Source organism: Vanessa atalanta, chromosome 3, assembly GCF_905147765.1.
Source record: "Vanessa atalanta chromosome 3, ilVanAtal1.2, whole genome shotgun sequence".
Lineage (NCBI taxonomy): Eukaryota > Metazoa > Arthropoda > Insecta > Lepidoptera > Nymphalidae > Vanessa > Vanessa atalanta.
Window position 1 is genome coordinate 7,223,872 of NC_061873.1, and position 21,711 is coordinate 7,245,582.

Here is a 21,711-nt window from a genome sequence, read left to right on the forward strand (position 1 = left end):
ACCGGCCTTAATTACCTAATTCAGTCGTCAGAATATGAGAATGTCATTAGTAGTATGTAATTTGAATATGTTAATGCATAATACAGTTTTGCCAATAGTCTTATATGAGAATGTACGGGCTAATCTATACTAATATTATAAATGTGAAAGTAACTGTCTGCCTGTAGTTCTTTCACGGCCAAACCACATTTCTAAATTTGATGAAAATTTGGTATGAAGCAAGTTTGAACTCCGAGGAAGGACACCCTCCAAGGCTTTTTAGGGTTAAAACCTGTCGACCAACCCCTAATACATAGGTGAAGCCACGCGGGGCAACCAGCTTAAAAGATTTTAAATTTTATTAATCATAATAAATATTTCCGCCTCCTCATCCTTTCAGAAGAAGGTTTGGACCGTATACCAAAACGCTGCTTAGATAAGGATAGGCGAAGCACATGTAGCAGGATTTCATCCAACACATGCAAGTTTCCAAATTTAGTTTACAAATTAAGTACGTGGACATTAATACCTTACGTAGTTATCGCTAGCTGCGGGTGACTCTTCAATTATATGGGAAGAAATTTTGTTTAAGCGCATAAAGGCATTGGTCCTTCGCGTGATCGCCTTCCGGCCACGTCGATTTGCCGTCCCATCCGGATTATGAGGAAATAAAAGTTTGTAGACACACTTGGGCACTATCATATTTCCTACGAATTTGGCAGACGATGTCAAAATGTAATATAATAATAAAAAAAATCTTTATTGTACACCATAAATATAGTGGCGTCAAAATTTATGCCACTTCTTGAAATATTTTAGTGAGGTCGTGTTTTAGTTCGCGTAAACAACTCTAAACCGAACATAAACGACCATCTGATTATGGTAATAACATTGATGTTTTGTGTAACAACTTTGTTTACAATAAGGTGATCATATTGTCATACATGTAAATTACAAAATGTAAACATATATTTCTAAAGGTAATTAGTATGAGTATGATTATTTACTTCAATCAAGAGTTGACACTATTAGGAAACATTAAAACTTGTTTAGATGTCTTTAAAATTATTTATATTATAATTAATTAAAGCCTAATTTGACAACATCGAAGACATGTTCGGGCACTAATTAGACGGGAAGAGAGAAAAATGTCTTTTCATATTAGAGATGACCCTCTTGTGGACTAATTGGCCGAAAACCATCCAGACCAGCTGAAAAATACAGAATTCCACGAAGGAACAAACAAACACTACTCAACAAAGTCACATTTTTTTCACGACTTTTTCATTGGCTCGTGTCAATGAAAAAGTCGTCCTCGTAGAGTTTAATGCAAGTTTTCTATGAATTAGTAATTGTAAAAATTAGATTGCCTTGCTGTCTCACAATAAAAAACATGTAAGCACATTGAAATGTCATACATGTGATACAAAACTGCACGGACAGCACGTTGAGATACAATAATAACAATTATATAAATCCTTAATGGAAAATAAAATGTGTTGTAACATATTTGGAAAAAAATGTGATTATGTAAGGCTGCTGAGATCATACGTGGTCAGAGATGCTATTCACGTCGCGTTCACGTGAACTAACTATTTTACCTTTATCGAAATAATACGTACCATTTGTTTAAAATCATAAGCTTATTCTGAGTGGATAACTTCTATCTAAATTCGATATTCTACATTTGAACTACAATAATAATAATTTAAAGAAATATTTTTTAAAATTATTACTGAATATTTATATAAGTATTACTAAGTAGCGCGTATTGTGCAATAAAACTTTGTATCATAAATATAAATCTATATGAAATAATATTTATGTATTTACAAAAATAAAAAGTCCACTTCAATATGGACATCTGCCGAATAATTTGATTGAACTTAATTAGGCGTTGAATTAAAAACAAAAGAAATCAATAGTACTCACATTTAATGTAATGTAAATAAATAATATAAGTGTTTACTATTTGAAATCTTATTGTATGTTTTTCTTCGAACGCCCGCACCATTTTTTTCTGATACGTCTAAGTTTAGTACGTAGGAAATGTTTTGAGTTTAATAAATATTTGTAGAGTTCAACATATGAATAAATAAACGAAGGGAACGGGATACGTTACAATAATAGGATAAAATAATTATGAAGGTAAAATGGAAATGATAAGTAAACAGTTTAGAAATTGCGTCGGAGTTACATAAAAACTTAAATCCCTTTACATCGAAATCAGGAGATGAATTATGAAAAATCCTTTCTTACAACCTACCTACGTTCCATAAGAAATTCCTGTTCAAAATTTCCCAGTAGGCCTACCGATTTAGGGTATGCGTTTGTGTCTGTCAGTTATTTTAAAATGTTATTCAGTAGAAGTTTCGCTTATACAATGTAATTTGGTGAAAGGGCCTTGTAAAGGGATGCTTGGTCGGATATCACTTTGTAGGTTTTAGTATATCTATAAATTGATAAGAATCAAGAAAAGGTTCAATTGACCCTTCCAATTTTTATCATTTCTGCGATAAAAATAAGCATTCATAAAAATATATTTATTTGAAAAATAACACAATTTGTATGACTTTAGTATAACTAGTTAGGCTACTTCCTCACCAAGAACCTCTTTATAAAGTGGTGCAAGAAGGTTTTACCATACAGTGTTTTAATACGAGAAAATATTTTTTTAGTTTATTGACTTGGATTTTTTTACACAGAATCATTACGACAGAATCTGTATAATTACGATAAGCGTTTAAAGAAATGTACGATAGAATACGAAGATTGTAATAGGTTTTGCAGACGTATAAATAAACGGACGTAGAGCGATTTGACACATTAGGATCCAATATTTAAATGATAGACATCAACATTAGTTCGTTATCAATGAAGTTTGGTATTAAAAACCTGTACTTACGGTGAACACAAATACATTAAATCATAAATAGTGTGAAATTAATTGTTATATAGCCATCTTAGTTATTGAATATATATTGTATTCATAAAACTTTTGAAACTCGTATTTTCAACCACAATAGATATTATTATGAATGAAAATGAACAAAGTTCGTCAACCTTAGATTATTTCACACACGTCTTGGTATATTAAGAGGTGGCTATAGGTCGTTGACCGTGTTCGATTGAGAGTTAACAATAAATATGGCAGGCGCAAATGTGTTTGCGGACCAAAAATGTCACAGGTCATTCAGCAAAACGTCTCGTCTAGCCCCATATAGATTTTTATTATTAGTTAGCATACAAGTCTGTAGAGGGAACTCTCGCTCTTCTATAACGAACATCAGTTCCATATGCGAGAAATAAAAATAAATTTTAACAAATAAAACAAATGTCAATGAAAACAATCCGTAAATAAAAGAAAACAAATATCCAATTTTACACACATGCATTGTAACCTAGGTATGTAATTAAATCTAAGATGAGTGCGTGCATGTGTGTGAGTGTATGTATGTATAAACGTATATTTACTATAGATGCAAATATTATTATATATGTACAATATACCGATATGAACAAAATAATCTCATGAAATATAGCTTCAGAGTAAAAAGAAAACAATTACGAAAACAGAGGGTATTTTGCTTATTTATTTGTATTACTTACTTGAAAAAGTTGAAACAACTTGTAGCTGAATGGTACACCTATTTGAGAAACGATTACAGTAATAGCTCCTTAAATCTTTATTTTTCTTTATATTTCTTTTTTGTTTAGATTAAGCAATGTGTACTTTTTCTATTTTTTGTCAGATTTGTATGTAACTGTAAAAAGTTGGTGCATCAAATATTTTCTAATAGATTAAAAAAAATGGAAATGAGGAGGATATGCTATAAATAGTATTAATTAAGCTTTTTTTCACATCAGGTCGACAACTATCGTAAAAAAGGTTTTAATGCAACCTAAATAATCACACTTTACAAAAATCTACGCTTTTCTATTTCAGAAAGAACTATGTTTTATCCATTAATAATGTTTTTTCTAACAATATGCTTACGTAAATGGAAACGGTGGTAGGGCCTTACCACCCACTCATAGCAGTAGTCAGTATTGTCGTGTTCCGGCTTGAAGGGTGAGTTAGCAACTATTACCACAAGCACAATGGACATAAAATCAATAAAGTTGGTGGTACATTAGCGATGTAAGGAATGGTTAATATTTCATACAACGGTAATGGTCTTTGGACAATGGTTACCACGTACAATCAGATGACACTTTTGCCCTTTCGACTAACTATTATATATTTTATTTTTGCATGTAGTACTTTCAATCCTCCTGGCTGTTTCTACTCATATATAATTATGTATATAATTAATTTGACGTAAAAAAAAAGTCCCGCTGAGTTTCTTTCGCCGGTTCTTCTCAGGTCAGGGTGTTTTCTTTTTCCGAACCGGTGGTAGTGTTTAACTTGACAATCAATAAGAAAGTGTAATACTTCTATATTGAATAAAGGAATTTGAGTTTGAGTTTGAGTTTGAATCAAAGTGAAAATTGTTCAATAATTATTAATTTATTGGTGAATACATTAATGTGCGCGTCGAGACACCATAAAAATAATTGTGGATCTACATTGATATATTTTGCATTTAGAAGTGTGTGAGAAGAGTAACTCTTTTTTTGTTTGTTTCTTTTTAACATTCTCACAAATAACACATATACCTAATATAGAGGTAGCTATATTCTGTCTTGTCCATTATTTAATTTAACAAATTCTGATGAAAACAATCAGTGTAATTCTTTGTTCTCAACTTATTTTGATTCATAATAATCCTTTGGTTTGAATTTGTACTTTAATTAATTAAAAAGAAAAAGCTTCGATTTCACTTGACTATTTTGTTGTAAAAAAATATCTACGATACGGTAAGTCGGTAGCTTATATTGTTTAAATACTTTTATAATTATACAAGTAATACATTGTATATATATTATATGTAAAATTACTTGATAGGAATTAGTTTTGTACTAATACTCGAAGATTGTCTGAACAGACCGCCATTTAAACGATAACACCGTATTCGTAAATTTCAGTTAGTGATTTTATTAAGCTTTTATATAGGTATTGGATATATTGATCAAAATTGTATTCGTTATATTAGATGTATATATATTGATTGCAATAATCGTTCTTTATAAGTAAGTCATTTACAAGACTACGAAGAATTGTTGATCGCGTGTACAATAATTATTATACTTAAGTAGAATTTAATAGCGAATAATGTTCACAGTAATTATATGTGATATTACGTTCATTTGTAAATATTTATAAATTTATGTAGTTATGTGTTTAAAAAATGTTTTTGTATATGAACATATTATAAGTTTAATTTTTACCTAATTATTGTAATTATTTTAATCAAATGTTGTACTTGATGAAATTTTCTTTATATCATGTATATCATAATTTTCGCTCTTAGAGTTCAATAAAGAATAATATTTAAGCTGGTAACTAAGTTGGTACCAACCGTGTCATGTAATCATCCATATATCTTAGCAAAGCCAATATCTCAATAATAGCGAAAATAATTATGGGCACGCTTGACAACGAATATACATATTAGAAACAAATCCGCGTAAACCCTTTTCCTCTACTAAATGACACGTATTAAAATTGTCCATGCCTACTATATATTTTCAAATGATTTAGTTTTGGTTTTATTTGTTACTAGTTTTTGGCTGAGGCTTTAATAGCTTGTTGGGTTAGGTTAGTTTAGGTTAACATACTATGGGGTGTATGTCAGTTGCCTCCTCGTGGCGTACCCTGGGCAACGGGGCCACCTCGAGCTTGCTCGCCGGCCACGGTTAAAACTGGCGGGAGGGATGCCGCGGGGCTGCTCCTGGTACGTCCCTGATCGGCGTCAGGGCGGACCATGTGAGTGGCCTCGTTGGCTAGGGGGGGTGTGGGTGGGCTCGCTACTCGAGCCTCCCAGGTGTTTTACACCGGCGGTCAGCGACGGAGCCTACCTCGCGTTAACGCCCAGCCTCCAGTGGCGGACTCGGGGGAGTTCGCCACATTACCAGGTGGAGGATGAGGGGGAAGGCGCGCACTAGGCGCGCTTTCCATGAATATTCAGCCGCCTTGCGGCGGCTGCCACTGGTGGGATCGCGGCGTTCCTTGCCCTGGCGATCCCGTGGCCTCACCACTCGGCGGCATGGTGGCCGAGGATGTTTTAGTGGGTAGGACAGGGCATTAGCATTAGCATGCCCTGGCACGGGGCATGAGATCCCGGTTGAGTCATGTGGGACCCGTCCCGGCCCCCCGACCGGGCGGCATGCGTAAATGCATTTCCTCCTTGATAAACAAAAAAAAAAAGTTAACATACTATATATTTTCAAATGATTTAGTTTTGGTTTTATTTGGTACTAGTTTTTGGCCGCGGCCTAGGAGGCACCGTCGTAGGATTTAAGGTTTAACGTTCTATATAAATCATGCCCGCTTGGAATGGCGGCAAGAATGCTAACAGCGTTTCCCATTTGAATCGCAATTTCCAACCCCTACAACGAAAAATGTACCAGCCCACCAAATACGGTACGTTATAAAATTTTTAGATGGTTTTTTGCGCTATTAATCAAAGGTCCAAATTATTATAGGAATAAAAATAATTTGTATATTATCTATACATAAGTACGTAAAGCAATAACTTTGTACCCCTTTTTAACTAATTAAACGCGCATGGAAGTGTATGAAATTTGGCACTATTAAAGTGTATCTGGAGAAGTTTTGCGGCAATTTTTTTTATAAGCTTTTATTTAACTTGCAATGTGGTGTGCAAAAATAAGTACGGGTCAAATCTTATAAATCAATTTAGAAGGAGATATCTTTAACCGATTGAGATGAAATTTTGTATACACGTTCAATTTGGTTAACTATGTGACGTCATTCTAAATCCAACATGGTGGCATACTCAAGATGGCGCACAAGATTTACTTGTGTAGATAAACAAGTAAATTAAATAATTTGAGGTGAAAAATATTATCTGTTAAAATTTTTAAGCTATGTAAATACGAATACTTAAGAATGCTTAAGTGTAGCAATAAGTTTTTATATCATATAAATTGAGTCAAATGTGTCAAATGTGAAATGACGTTATAAGTTAATAGTAAGTTTTAATGTAAAAGGTTATTTTTTTCCATTTAAATAAAATCTTTTTTCAAAAAGGTTATTTACTTTTAATTTATTTTATAAAACTGAATTAGAAATACATTAAAATTATAAAAGAAAACATTACACCCACCACGATACGTTTAACAAATAAACGTTTATTTACATAATATTTAATATGAAACATTCATAGTTTACTTATATACCTACCTACCTACTGCCAATGATAACACACGTCATGACAAAAATGATTTTTTTTTTTCATTGTAGTAATGACAAGATATCGTCCGGTTGAGACTCATTTTTCCTAAGTATCTAATATTTTATTAGCAATGAATTACAGTCGAATTTCGACCAGTGGGGGATCACCAGCTATAATTATTAGTTCAATTCAACTTACCTGGGAATAAGATATATCGTTAGATTTTGAAATACGCAGAAAACTCCAACGCATAAATCAGCTACCGCTAAATTTGCCAGAAAGAAGTTCGTTATAGAACGCAGTCGTCTCGAGAGAGTCACCACTAGAATTACGAGAAGGTTTCCTGAAATAAAATAAAAATATATTTTAGTTAGTTTGAATACTATATAAACAGAAATAAATCATCTTTTGAAATGTATCATTATTCAAGTGTTCTCTTACAATAATTTCTACATTTTACCTTACGAGAAGAACCAGTATGAAATTCAGAATTACTCTTTTCAAACATTTAATGTCTATAAATAATATAAAACAATGTCGCCCTGTGCCTTTGTCTGTAACTCCGCTTTCGTCTTCTCGACCATTGAACGGATTTTGATACGGATTCACTAATAAAAAGCCACTTAGGACGGCAGGTTTGTACCTATAATATCTAAATATTTTGTACAATATAGTTTTTCCCAAAAACCTGTTTTCATACGCTTACAGGGCTTACGCTGGCTAAGCCTTAGATGATACATCAAAAGAATGTTCTAGAAATTTGTAGGCCTTAAAAAGGCCTACAGTAAAGTCCACGATAGTAAGTATTTATCTTCTTAGGAACAGTCATAATAACTATTTTTATCCCTTACAAATCTGCAAAAACTTCAGCTTATTTGCAAAGCCATTTTCACAGACTCGTTATTAATCCTTATTCCAATAAATATGTTAGTTATTTTAGGTATTTCAATTGTCTTTTACACTAAGGTAATAAAGGTTATTCAAAAGGTTCTTTGAATGAATATTTTAGAACATAACACCGATTCCAAATGATGTACGATGAAAATAGTTCGCAGCGAAACGGGTGCTCGAAAAACTAAATCATTTGAGATCAAATAAATTTAATTAAATCATAGTTATGAATAAATTACGTAAATTAATTTGATGAAAATGATTACATATATAAGTACACGTTATCCGTGAAACCGACCAGAAATTTTAAATATCAGATTCTCAACTACAGCAGCAGTAATACGTAAGTAATTTATAAAGCTTGTGCCAGAACGTTAGTGCCTCTTGCCAAAAATTAGTAATTTCATACAGGGAATCCAGAGAGTTGCTTTTAGCGTACAATAAACGTTTTTTAATGTTCCGTACGCAAAGGGTAAAAACGGAACCCTATTAATAAGATTTCGCTGTCTGTCCGTCCTTCTGCCCGGCCGTCTCTGTCACCAGGCTTTATCTCAAGTACCGTGATAGATAGAGAGTTTAAATTTTCACAAATTATATATTTCAGTTGCCGCTATAACAACAAATACTAAAAACAAAATAAAATAAATATATAAGGAGAGATTCTATACAACAAACGCGATTATTTTGCCCTGTGTACCTACTGTTGTTTACCTAGGCAAACGGAACCCTTCGTGTGCGTTTCCGACTCGCACTTGGCCGGTTATTACATGTTTCAACAAACATTTTTAACCAATACAATAAATAACTATTAAAATAATGGAGACAAGTGTAATCTTAAAGACCATTTAAATTTTTTTAATAATATTTTAGATACAATTATTAAATTAATTATATTATGAAGCTTTAATGTATTATTAAATGGGTTGATGTTTAAAAATATTATTTATTAATAATTATTTTTGGTTTCCAGTAATATTTACAGCAGTTACGCTAAAGATAACGTTCGTTTTAGTTTATTTAATAACAAAGTTACTGTGAGTTATATTTTACAACTAACGAAACAAACGGCTCGCTATGTTTCTCTAACACATTACATTTTTTTTTTACATTAATAGCCTGTAAATTCTCCACTGCTAGGCTAAGTCCTCCTCTCCCTTTGAAGAGAAGGCTTGGAGCATATTCCACCACGCTGCGCCATTGCGGTTTGGTGGAATACACATGTGGCAGAATTTCGTTGAAATTAGGTTACATGCAGGTTTCCTTACGATGTTTTCCTTTACCGCTGAGCACGATATGAATGAAAAACACAAATTAAGCACATGAAAATTCAGTGGTGCTTGACTGGGTTTGAACCTGCAATCATCGTTTAAGATGCACGCGTTCTAACCACTAGGCCATCTCGGCTTTCTTCTCTAACACAGTGTACGATAATAATTACCAACAAGGATTCACTGCGCTATTAACTACGTCACTATGAATTCGACAACACGCGCGATATCAAATTTTACGCAAATAGCTCGTTCATATCAAGATCAAATGTCATTCGAATCTCATTTTTTCGTTAGAGGTATTAAATAATTTCCGTAACGGCAAATTTACTTGACAGCACCTCTCGCAATTATAATACTTATCATATCTATCTTTTATCTTTGTCAAATGCGCCCGAACAATGTTTGCATCATTTTATGGATAACAAAAGTGGATATTAATTTTTATACGATTAATTCAATAACAAATGACCTTCAACGATATGATAGTGTAACGATTATACCGATACTCGTTGAATATTAGTAATACAATAAAAATTTTACAAGGCGAATTCTGAGTGCAAATAAACGGTAATCCACCGCCAGCTGTGATAGTAATAGCCGTTTAGTTGTTCTATCGATCGTTAATTCTATTTTCTCGCAATGATACATCTGAAAATAATCGGATTATACCCTTGAACTTTCTTGTAATTGCAAACAGTTTCAGTTTTTAGTACAATTTTCTTTGAAACGAATGCACCGGCCGATATTTTGACCTTTAATTAAATTTATAATAACACTGTAATCTCTCGGGATGTACTCGTATGTTATTCGTGTTATATATATATATTGTGACCTGATTTTATACTGTCCGTCAGACTGTGACCACAAAAGGTATAATATTGTAAAACCAAAGTAAGATAGCTATAATGTAAAACGTAAATAAATAATTATAAACATAAAACTAATTTTCCCGTAACGCTTCCCCATTGAATTCTATACCTGCATTAACAATGAACCAACTTCTGTCAACGAAATGAAACTCAAAATGGCATTTTAACTGAAACGGCACAAAGATATAACTTGAAATTAGAAACAAACATTTACGACGTGTTTTCGCTTCAGCATAATCCGCTGCGGCCCCATCGCTTCCAACCAACAGCCGTTTTGGTATCATTACAATTAATTCCAGGGGACTCAATAACAGCTGGAATATAAATATTAACGAGAGTTCTATTTATTGTTTTAAAATTTTAACGTATCATTTCATTTCGATCACGTCAATATTATAGATTAGGCCACGTCAATATTATACAGCCAGTATTATAGATTAGGCTCTAATATCACGATAGGAAAACAAAACGACATCGCCAAAGAGAGATTAGACCCAGGACGTTACTGACGTGACGGTACTTGCTTTTCAAGGCACGAGTATATAACAGTGCCAACTTCCTAATTTCGGGCTTCAACATGCGATTTGAACCTGGAAACTCGTATCAAAGCTATTTAACGTAGCTTTATTAGCTATCCACTAAATCAAAGAGGTAATATTTCGTTCATGTTACATAAAATGTATGATAATTTAAACAAAAGTTGAGTAACTGTAATTAAGCATTAAAAATTTAATGAAATTTATTAATTTTTAATCATTTAATTTCGAACATTCAAAATTAAATTTATTATAACACTTTAATCTTTCGTGATGTATAGTATTCGTTTTATAAATGTATTGAGCCAGCAATAAAAGTCCGGTATAAAAAGCAGTTGAAAGCGTACAAAAGTCTTATCACCATAGCAATCTATTTTAGGTACCTATAGTGATAGAAACTTAACTATAAAAATACAAGAAGAGAGAATGAGCAAAGGGCCAAGCACTAAGAAACATTCGATAGAAAAAAAAAGATATTCAAACTCAAGTTATTAAATTACTTTTAAGCGGTTTTTCTATATTGAATACAAGACATTGTAATAATTAACTAAGTGGTAGGAATTCTTGCTAGTACGTCTACTATTACTTAGTATTATTGTGTTCCAGCTTAAAAGACGAGTGAGCTGGTGAAATTACAGGCACAAGGGATATACTATCTAAGTTCCCAATATTGAGAGCGCTTTTCGACGCAAGAGATGCTTCTTATTATTTACGGAGCCAATATCTCTGTTCAGTCAGCCAACCTATTTTTATTAGAAACAAAAAAAAAAAAACAAAACGCATCCAATCCCGATTTCAATTCTTTAAACATTCCAAATATAATCTTTCTGTTAAATTGTACGTGTTTGTTCTTGAGGATATTTTTATTTTATTTTAAAGTCATAACAAGCTTAGAGCCTAAAGGGACATAACAAGTTTGGGTCCTAGATTAAATTAGTATTAGAGGAAGACAGTTAAACTCACGCGAGTTACCCAACTATGGTAAAGTTAACTTAGCTATTTGATAGCGTAATGTTGCTGAAACTAAGTAAATCATATTGTAACTTTGTCTCTTTGTACAAAACCTTGTCAAGTCTGATTTATAATATGATAAAGCGTCTTATATTTGTATTTCGTCTGAATATTTATATTTAAACTTATCGATAAATATAATCAGGTTATTAAGTTACTCGAGCAAAAATGTTATATGAGATTAATGATCTTTATTTCTCATAATAATTTGAAAAGTTCACTTAAAATGAGATAAAAAACTCAAAAAAATAAATAATTAAACAATTTAAAGCACTCGTGGGCAGGAAGCAAGTATCTCTAGTTACATAAATAAATTGTCGTAATAATAATAGTAATTAATATATATCTAGTACAGATTACCTTCAGGTGCCACATTGACGTGTCTACGTATTAGATAAAAAAAAGGTTACAACTTAAACTTCATGAAGAAATAACCGTTCATTAATAAAATACATCACATGTTTTTTTTTCTTATTATATTTCAACAGACATATTGTCTGTGCCTTTGGTGTATATTTATTTTTCTTTTTTTTATATTATTTATACTTTTTTTTATGCCTGTATATTTTATTACTAGTCTAGGTCAAAATTAATATTTGTAGAGGTGTTATTTGTTTTCTTGGGATTCTGAATCCATTGGCTGTTCTGTATACTGACGGATTGTCGTTACTGTGGATCTACATTGTCACATAAGAACCATGACTATAATCTTAGTAGGAGTTTTATTTCGAAAAATAATTTCAAAGACCAGGATGGTTTATAAAATTATTTTACCCAAGATTCTCAAAACCGGATGTGTGCAAATGATTTAGGAACCGTTTTTACAAACTCATTAGTTGATTGGACCAATCAATTTGTATTGCTCTGAACTTAATCTCATTTGGTACCTATCACATAAGTAAATCGTATACCGTAACGCTCCAGTTTGCTAACCGATGTTTTTAAATATAACGTTAGTAAAATATAAATCCTCTTCGTAATATATTCTAAGTAAGAAAATAAATGTCTTTCCACAAAAACACGATATGTCGAATAGAGCTTGTATCACAGAAGAAAATAACTTTCACGTTATAAGAAAATATTCGTATAAATTCACCGAATGAAAATATTTCATAGTAATAACGTGTCATTTATACATATGAATATATAATTTTCAGTATATATATACAATATATGTAAAACAAACTAAATTATTAATTTTAGGATACGATCACATAATAAGTCGCCAGTACCTGAAATTCAACTTTTTTTTTAATAACAGCCTATAAATGTCAAACTGCTGGGCTAAAACCTCCTTTCCTTTGCTTATTCCAAGCTGTTTCAATAGGGACTGGTGAATACAGTCTCTATATATTATGTCCCTAAATAAACACATGCAGGTTTTTCCTTAACCTCTGAGCACGAGATGAATTATAAACACAAATTAAGCACATAAAAATTCATTGGAACTCGCGATCTTAGGTTAAGATGCACGTGATCTTCGTGATCACGTGATCACCACTGGGCCATCGCGACTAGCTTATTTTTTTTATGTTTCGTGCAAAATTTTAATTTTGTATTCATCTATGGCATCGAATGATTATAGTCATGCTTCTCCATTAATGATAAATTAAAAAAAAATATGTTTTTTTTAAAAGTAACATATTCGCATTATCTATCACTGACCTAACCTGAGTTACCTGAGGACGATAGCCGAGTTTTCAAAGATAGGATATACTATTCCCATGAGCAATTATTTAAAGGTTTGTATTTATTTACAATATATACAATTTGTAAATAAAATTTTCTTTATATTTGTAAGATATATCTATTGTAGAATTTAGTTTTCGGACAAAAATTACAAATATTACCTCTGTAAACTGCTTCTTATTTACAATAATCGCATTTCATTTTATAATCCTTTTATTTTATTGCAATTGTTTCAACGATACATTCATATGAGTAAAATAAACACGAAATAAAAAAAAAACAGAACAAAATTAACTTGCCATATAAAAAAAAACATATTCAATAAACGCAAATAATACATGAACCCAAATCTATTTACATGACAGTAGAAGCTCCAAAATTCTCATATAAATGAAAAGAGGCCTTCTCATTTGAATGAATGTCATGAGTAGAACATTTTGAGGCCGTTTCATTTTATCAAGTATTATTTTATTGTATTTAATTTTATAACGACTGAAAACAAACGACGTAACATCCATCACGCTTTACACCTAAGGCACAACAAAGCGTTGCAGTATTCTGGTACTTAGAAAAGCATAAGTATCGGGCGATTCGTTGTATCTGTTAGACTAATTTCGAGAATTCTACAGAACTATTCTATTTTCTATTCGTATTATGATAGAAATGAAGGAGCAATTCGCAATATTCAATTTACTATAATATAATAGACGGTCTTCTCGGTAGAATGAATATTCCGAACCAGTAATTTTGCGTTTAATATAATCTTGTAAATTGACGATTCAAAGGTCCACTTTAATAAAATATATTTAGATTTTGATTGATTTTGACAATTATGACGTAACAAATAGGGACGGAACGCAAGACTAGTTTATTACGTAAGTATATTTTTGCTGCATTTTTAAACGAACGATAATTTACGAGAAACTGTAAGAATTCCAGACCATAGTTTAATTATTTTAAAGTCGGGTGATTTTTGGATAGCTATTTGGCTAGAAAAAGTGAAATAAACGACACCAAGTAATTTGAAAGCAACACAAAAGTTTTTTTGTTACTTGTACACTTATATAATGTCGCCTAATTAACTAAAACTACGGTAAGATGAAAGTAAATGAGTATTTAATTTAATAATAAAGTGTTATTGTTCATAGGCCCAATGTAATAAAAAAGGTCAGAGACAAAATTATTCACATATAATAATTATGGTCAATTTTGAGACGACATAAGAAATGAGAAAACAAAAACCATTTAAAACAGAATGAAAATAATAATAGAACATTTTTATGTGGCATAGTTTGGCGGACGTGCATATGGGCCACCTAATAGTAAATGGTCACCACCGTCCAAAGACAAAGGCGCTGTATGAAATATTAACCATTCCTTACATCGCCAATGCGCAAACCTTGGGAGTTAAGATGTTATGTCTTTTGTTCCTGTAGTTACACTGGCTCACTCAGCGAAAGGAATTCACTGAAAGGTTGATCTGTTGCCGACAGATATTGTTGGGCGAAACTGTTTTCTCACCGGGAGCACAGATTATGCACACATTAACGCAAATTGAATGAAAACACCAAAGCAGATTTTAAAGGGTATTCTTTTCCATTAAATGTGGACCAAAAATAACAACATAGATTTTGAAGTCGTTGAAAGGGTAAAAGCTGAATCGTGTTGATCAAACATGACCCTAATTATCCGTTCAGAAAATAACCGATAAAGATCTTCAAATAATTATTTAACGCTTTTATTTAAGGGGATAAAATATAACATTTATATTGAATAAAATGCACTCAACTACGTTTCATTTAAAGTAATTTTGTAAATCTTGAGGATTGCAAGTAGCATTAGTTATATAGATTTACTAGATATGGAATAGACTGGTGGTAGAATATTATTGGAAACACTATGTAGAAAAATACCGATTTTTTTTAAACATGAGAATTTTTTGTAACCTCTGCCCATGAATTTTCCAACTTGACAAGACTTCAAAAGAACATAGCGCAAAACTCAACACTATATACTTTAAGCCTATTAATGACAATGACGATTTTTTCGGAAACTTGAAACAGGTATTTGTTCTTGTTATCGACAATAATGATCAGCGCATTATATGTGGATAGAAAAGCTTTTGTTATGCCATGAAACATTGCAATTTATAACAATATCAAATGGCACTCAATAAATCCTCAATAACGATCTATATCTTCATTTTTCAATTGTTTTAAAACCGCAGAGTTGCTGGCTGAACCGCAAGTTAAAATTTAATTAAATGCCGTTGCGATATTTCTGAGTGAAAATTACCTCATTATTATATTATTAAAAAGAGTATTAAATGCTTAAAAGAAAATCAAACTTTACGAAATATAATAAATTATTATTTATAAATTAAAAGTAATTAAAAAAACATTTAACAAAACAGTCATACTCAATACATGTAGAATTGTTCGGAAGTTCTTATCTAATGACTTGGTAGTCCTAACCGTTTTTGTTTGGACAAAATCCCTCAAAAACGGAAAATAAAACCTCGATATAACGAGAGTATTGAAAAAGCAAAATAATAATAAATAAGATTAATTTAAAAAAATACAAAAAATATATTATAAAAAAAAGAATGATTACAAAAATATAATTAAATTCTAACGAATTTAGGACGTAATTATTATTATATAATAAAATTGTTGAATAGAATAAATAATACAGACGGACATACCGATTCCAATTACAAAAACACAACGCCTGAAAAAAATCCGAATTCATTTCATTATTTACACTTGGATAATGGATCAGGGAAAATGTTTAGACAGTTATTACTTCAAGAGTACTTATTGCTGAATTATCGCAAACTATAATAATCATCAAAGTTATCAAAAATCTATTATTAAATACGATTCTAGTCATGTTATTATTTTAAAAGTAAATTACCTATTTTTGTGTCAAGTCATTCCTTCTCTCTAGGGGAGAAGTTTGGACTATATTTGACCACACTGCTCAAATGCAGGCAAACGAATTGGAGAATTTCCTGGTACATACTGGTTTTCTCCACTGCATTTTACAGTAAGTCTGAACACTATTTAGCACATAAAAACTCAGTAGTGCTTGATTTGATTTGAAAACGAAATCTTCGAATCAATATATCAAAATCCAAAAACAAGCTTATTTTTACACGTTTTAAAATTCCGCAACATTATAAACAAGGTAAACTTACCAAAGAAACAGCAGCAGAACACGATTGTGTAAAGCGTGATAAATATAGCCCTAACATCTGTTCTGTCGAATATAAACTCGTCGTCCTCCATAACATATTGGCTTTCATTTCTTCTGGATATGTAAGTACTGTTACTGACATCGCTAACGTACGTCTCATTGACCGTCTCCGAGGCGGTGCCGACAATATAATCAGACTCCACGGATAGATCCACACGGTACATAATTTCGGCTGTTTTCTAATTTATCTTTTTAATTGATTTTTAAACTTCGGCTCGTCCATCTGAAACAAATGAAGAAATTATTTAAACTGTCTCTTTGGTAGAGGTAGGTAGGTAGTGATAGGGTAGCTCATCGGGTTGCAATTCGGCCCTGGGTTCAAAACTCGGGTTAAATAACATAAAAAGTTACTGGGGTTTTCTGCCAAAAAATAATCAAAATTTACAATTTGACAGTTTAACCCGTACCTCGGAAAGCACGTAACTCTCTGCGATCGTGTCGGATTTCTGTTCCATTATATTATGAGTGATAGATTGAGGATTTATCAATAAGAATTATTATATTGAAAAAAGGAGTTTGAGTTTGAGAGAGTGTACTTGTTTTTGCGCACACATTCGAGCAGTGATATAATATAAAATCTCCCGCCTAGTTGGCTGATCTCGGTTGAGAATTGCTGCCGTGACTGAATTCGGCAAGGAGGTCAACATTGAAGTATAAAACGTTCATAGGAAAGTTTCGAAAGATGTTTTTAAATATTTCTATTTAAAATATTGGTCCAGGTGTGAGTTTTCACTTAATCTATTCGAACGAACTAGGTAGGAGCATCTATTTCTGGATGTTTAAGATTATTTACATTCCGTTAACTAAAATAAACTATTCTTATAAGTTTATTTTCGACGAAAATATTTTTAAATTCAGAACGTATATAAATGATTGTTATTATATTTTAAAGTAAGTTATTATCACGCTGCATTAATTTGTTATATTACAAAATTAAATTTAATGACTGATTGAATCAAATTATATGAATGCAATATACCTATGTTTATATACTATAATCCCCATTGTCTAGATTATTGACTGAGATTATGTATGCATCGGGTGTGTTATTATGTACGTAAACTATGTAGTATAACCATACACGATATCTAATCTAGAATCCTATTCTGATACAAGGTGATCTTGAATTTTATTATAGATGTTTTAATTATTAATAATAATTATTATACTATTAAAGAGAATTATAACCATAAAACATTATTAAAATTTGAACTTATTTCCAACTCCGTCTTTTTGCACGTCTTTGGTAAAACAATAACAATTTCTAATTTACAAATAGATAAACCGTTTGGTTTGAACTACAAAGTAATTATTATTATAATCCATTGTTATTTATTGTCAAAAAACATTGGCAAACATGTCAATGTATAAAATAAAAGCTAATTAAAATTGTAATAATAATAAATAAAAGATATAAAAGTATGTTTAATGGAACGCACCAGATATAGAAATATGGTGTAATAAATAAATATGAAGTATAAATATATTAATATAAATCTAATAAGAGTTTCAATAATAACGACTTCCTCATTCGTTTCTTCCTTATTTGATAATTTTCCATTAAATAATTAATTATAAATGAACATATTTGACAAAAACAGATTAGACGTATTGGAACAAAATATAAAAAAGTACCATCATTTTCTATCATAGAAAAACTATTTATTTAATAAACATACTTAATTTTCTTTATTAATTTATAAAAAGGATTTGACAGAAATGAGCACATTTTCTAATGTTACAATATAAACTAAATATAATTTCATGTTATTTTATGTTCGACTTATATATTAGAGCAGTATTTTACTGATCTTCATTACAGCGTACTTTTCTTCTGTAATGGAGTAATAAAATTTCTAAAAGAACGACCTGCTTCTTGAGAATTCGCTGTTTTAACGATATTTTCAACACATAACCTTCACTTTCAGCGTTGTTCATTTAAAATATATTTTACAGTACTTATATATTTGTTACAATTCATATATATTTCTCACTGAGCTTTATATTAAATAATTTTAAATAATTATATATAAACATAATATAACCGGTATAGTGTCAATCAGTCTATACTAAGATCGATCTATGCTAAGTCAATATCTCATCGCAAGGTCCACGTCTATTTTTCCATAAATTTTTCACATTTACATAGAATAATATTTCCAAAAAAAAAATACTAATATCTCAAGCCCCAAAACTACTAACTTTGCTTTGTACATCTTAAGGATATATAAATTATGCCATATATATCAAAGTGGAATTTGAAAAATTTTATAAAAGGAAATGAACGCATGGATCATTTTATTAATCTGTGATGCGATTAAAAACTACTTAACATTTATTTAAATCGTATTGCGCGTGCTAATAAAAAACTTTAATTTATGATCGCTCTGGTAAACTGGCATTAATTCGTTGAGACTAATAAAAGATAACATGAAATAATACTAAATTAACTTTTATTTTCACAGGCCTACATATATTGCTGTTTAAAAGTAGCAGAGTCATTAAATATAAAATGTTCACCATTGCTCTTGTACAAGTGAAGTGACAAGATGGACAAGTGATATAATGTCTTGAGATGTTCTCTCGAGCAAGCGGTTAGTGCACTTAGAGCACTGAACCGAATACAACAGCCCAGTATACCTACCATTGGTCAGTAACATATACATGTTATAGCGTTATTTGAGAACGGATCAGTTCTCTCATTGTAATATATAATATATATTTATATAATTATGACTATAGAAAGCAACGAAGTATATAGATTTAGTATACATGATATGCACATAAGAGTCAGTTCATAACGACACAAGAGTTGATCCATACAATCAACACAAAAGGAGTTTTACAAAAAAAAAAATGTCTGTCTGTTCTCGTCTCTTTCATTCGATTTAGTTGAAACTCTATACTGTTTTAGAGCTCTTCCATTAAGTTTTAATATCTTAAAATAAAATTGCTTGCATCATATGTGAGGCGCAAAAAGACACTGCAACACATTCTAGACATAAGCTAGAATACATTAAAAGAATATATTTATAACGCCAGAAAGTCTTTAATCGTTAAATGGATTCCGAGTGTAAAGGAAATTACGGCCAATTAAAACCTCACAATAAAGTATTACTAACAAGTTTTACTGAACCTTTATTTTTATAAACTTTGAGTAATTTCATGTATTTATTCAGATACTCTACTTATTCGATATTTAAAAAAAACATGCCTGAACAATTAGAAGTTAATAATTAAATATGTATACGATATTTACAATTAAATTATAATTTATTTAGTGTAATTACAACAACAATAAATTAAAAAATTAAAAGCCGAGATGGCCGAGTTTGGAAAACATGAATCTTAACCGCTAATTACAGATTCAAACTCGGGCAAGCACTGCGGAATTTTCGTGTGTTTAATTCATTAAGCACACGAAATGAAATTGTTTATAATTCATATTGTGTTTGGCGATGAAGGAAATTAACGTGAGGAAAACTACATATTATGTCGGATGAAAATCTGTCACATTTGACTAGCGTGTGCAATAAGATTAGTTTAATTTACTTTTTCTTTAAATCTGCTGAATTTCTTAAGAGTTTTACTTGATTTAATCTACTATAATAGCTTTATGTTTAATTAACCTTGTTAAATGACGATTCAAAACTAAGAGCCTACTTGAATAAAGTTTATTTAGATAGTTTATTTATTGTAATTTGATTTGATATACTCAACAATAAATCAAATACTTACAAAGTTAATTTATCTCTTTATACTTTTTAGTATTATTATTTTATCGCTACAGTTCTGCTTATTTATCTTATTTTCATATTCCTGCAAGTATTTTAATTAACAACAAAAACATTTTTAGGTTGCAAATTGATGACAAAGAGTTTGACTCTCAGTTCTCTATTAGTTTTAATGGGATTCTGGATTTATCAGCTGGTCTGAATGGTATTCGGGTCGCCAGTTTGTTCATCATCATCATCGCCATGTAATTTAGAATTTCTTTAGTAGTCACCGTTTATGTGCTCGAATCAGTATTCCCAACGCATTTTTTATGCTTTAGATGGCAAACAGGCAGGAGGCTCACCTTATAGAAAGTGTCTACACCGCCCATGGACATCCGCAACAGTGAGAGGCTTGCAGGTGCTTTGCCGGCCTTGAAGAAATGTGGTTCGCTGGCGAAAGCTTATTCCACAGAGTGATTGTGCGAGGCAGAAAATTTTGTGGAATGTTCGGACATCTAGTTGCGCAGGTGAAACTTGAATTTTTGTCACGATATCTGAAGGTAAAATTCAGTAGCCGGATTAATCCTAATAATTCCTGGGAACATTTCCTGTGAAAAATGCTGTAGAAAAGGCACAGCGATTTAACATCTCTACGCAAAGGATCAAGCAGTTCGGAAAGGGCTTGATCGTCCATAATATAAGCCGCTCCGCGTTTAATATGGTCAAATGGTAGAAGCTGATACTGGGGAGCATTCACCCAGAGATGAGAGCAGTACTCCATATGAAGCCGAATTTTTACTATGTATAGTTTCTTTACTTTCCAATTCACCACGGAACTGTACGAGGTTCGAAACATCAACGAAACGTATTCCGATAATAGATGTGGCGGCTATGGGAATTTTCTCAAATATTAGAGTACTACGTATTATGAATTATGATTTTTTTGCGGTTAACACGCAAACTTGTGTGTTTTGGAGGGCGAATTATACTAGGTTAGGCCCCAGTCCGTTTAACATTGACTCGATTTCAGACACAAGTTTTTTATGAATAATATCAATAATATCTCTCAGATAATGAATAGCCCTTCAAGGCTACCGAGGTGACAAGTGCAGATATCATCTCAGAAGTAAACCGCCTAGCTCGTGGTATAAAGGAATGTTCCAATTTGTACCCTAGGTAGGAAAGAAAAT

General features: G+C 31.4%; 1 protein-coding gene across 1 annotated transcript in view; it reads right to left on the minus strand.

Annotated features, from left to right (window-relative positions):
• Positions 1-17,000, minus strand: part of LOC125077163 (trissin receptor-like) — a 57,646-nt gene extending 40,646 nt beyond the window's left edge. Inside the window, exons 1-2 of the mRNA XM_047688996.1 lie at positions 16,747-17,000; positions 7,479-7,623 (exon numbers count right to left, since the gene is read on the minus strand). Coding sequence (XP_047544952.1) covers positions 7,479-7,623; positions 16,747-16,969 — 368 coding nt within the window. The 5' untranslated portion in view covers positions 16,970-17,000. The remainder of the gene's footprint in view (positions 1-7,478; positions 7,624-16,746) is intronic.
• Between the last annotated feature and the right edge of the window lie 4,711 nt (positions 17,001-21,711).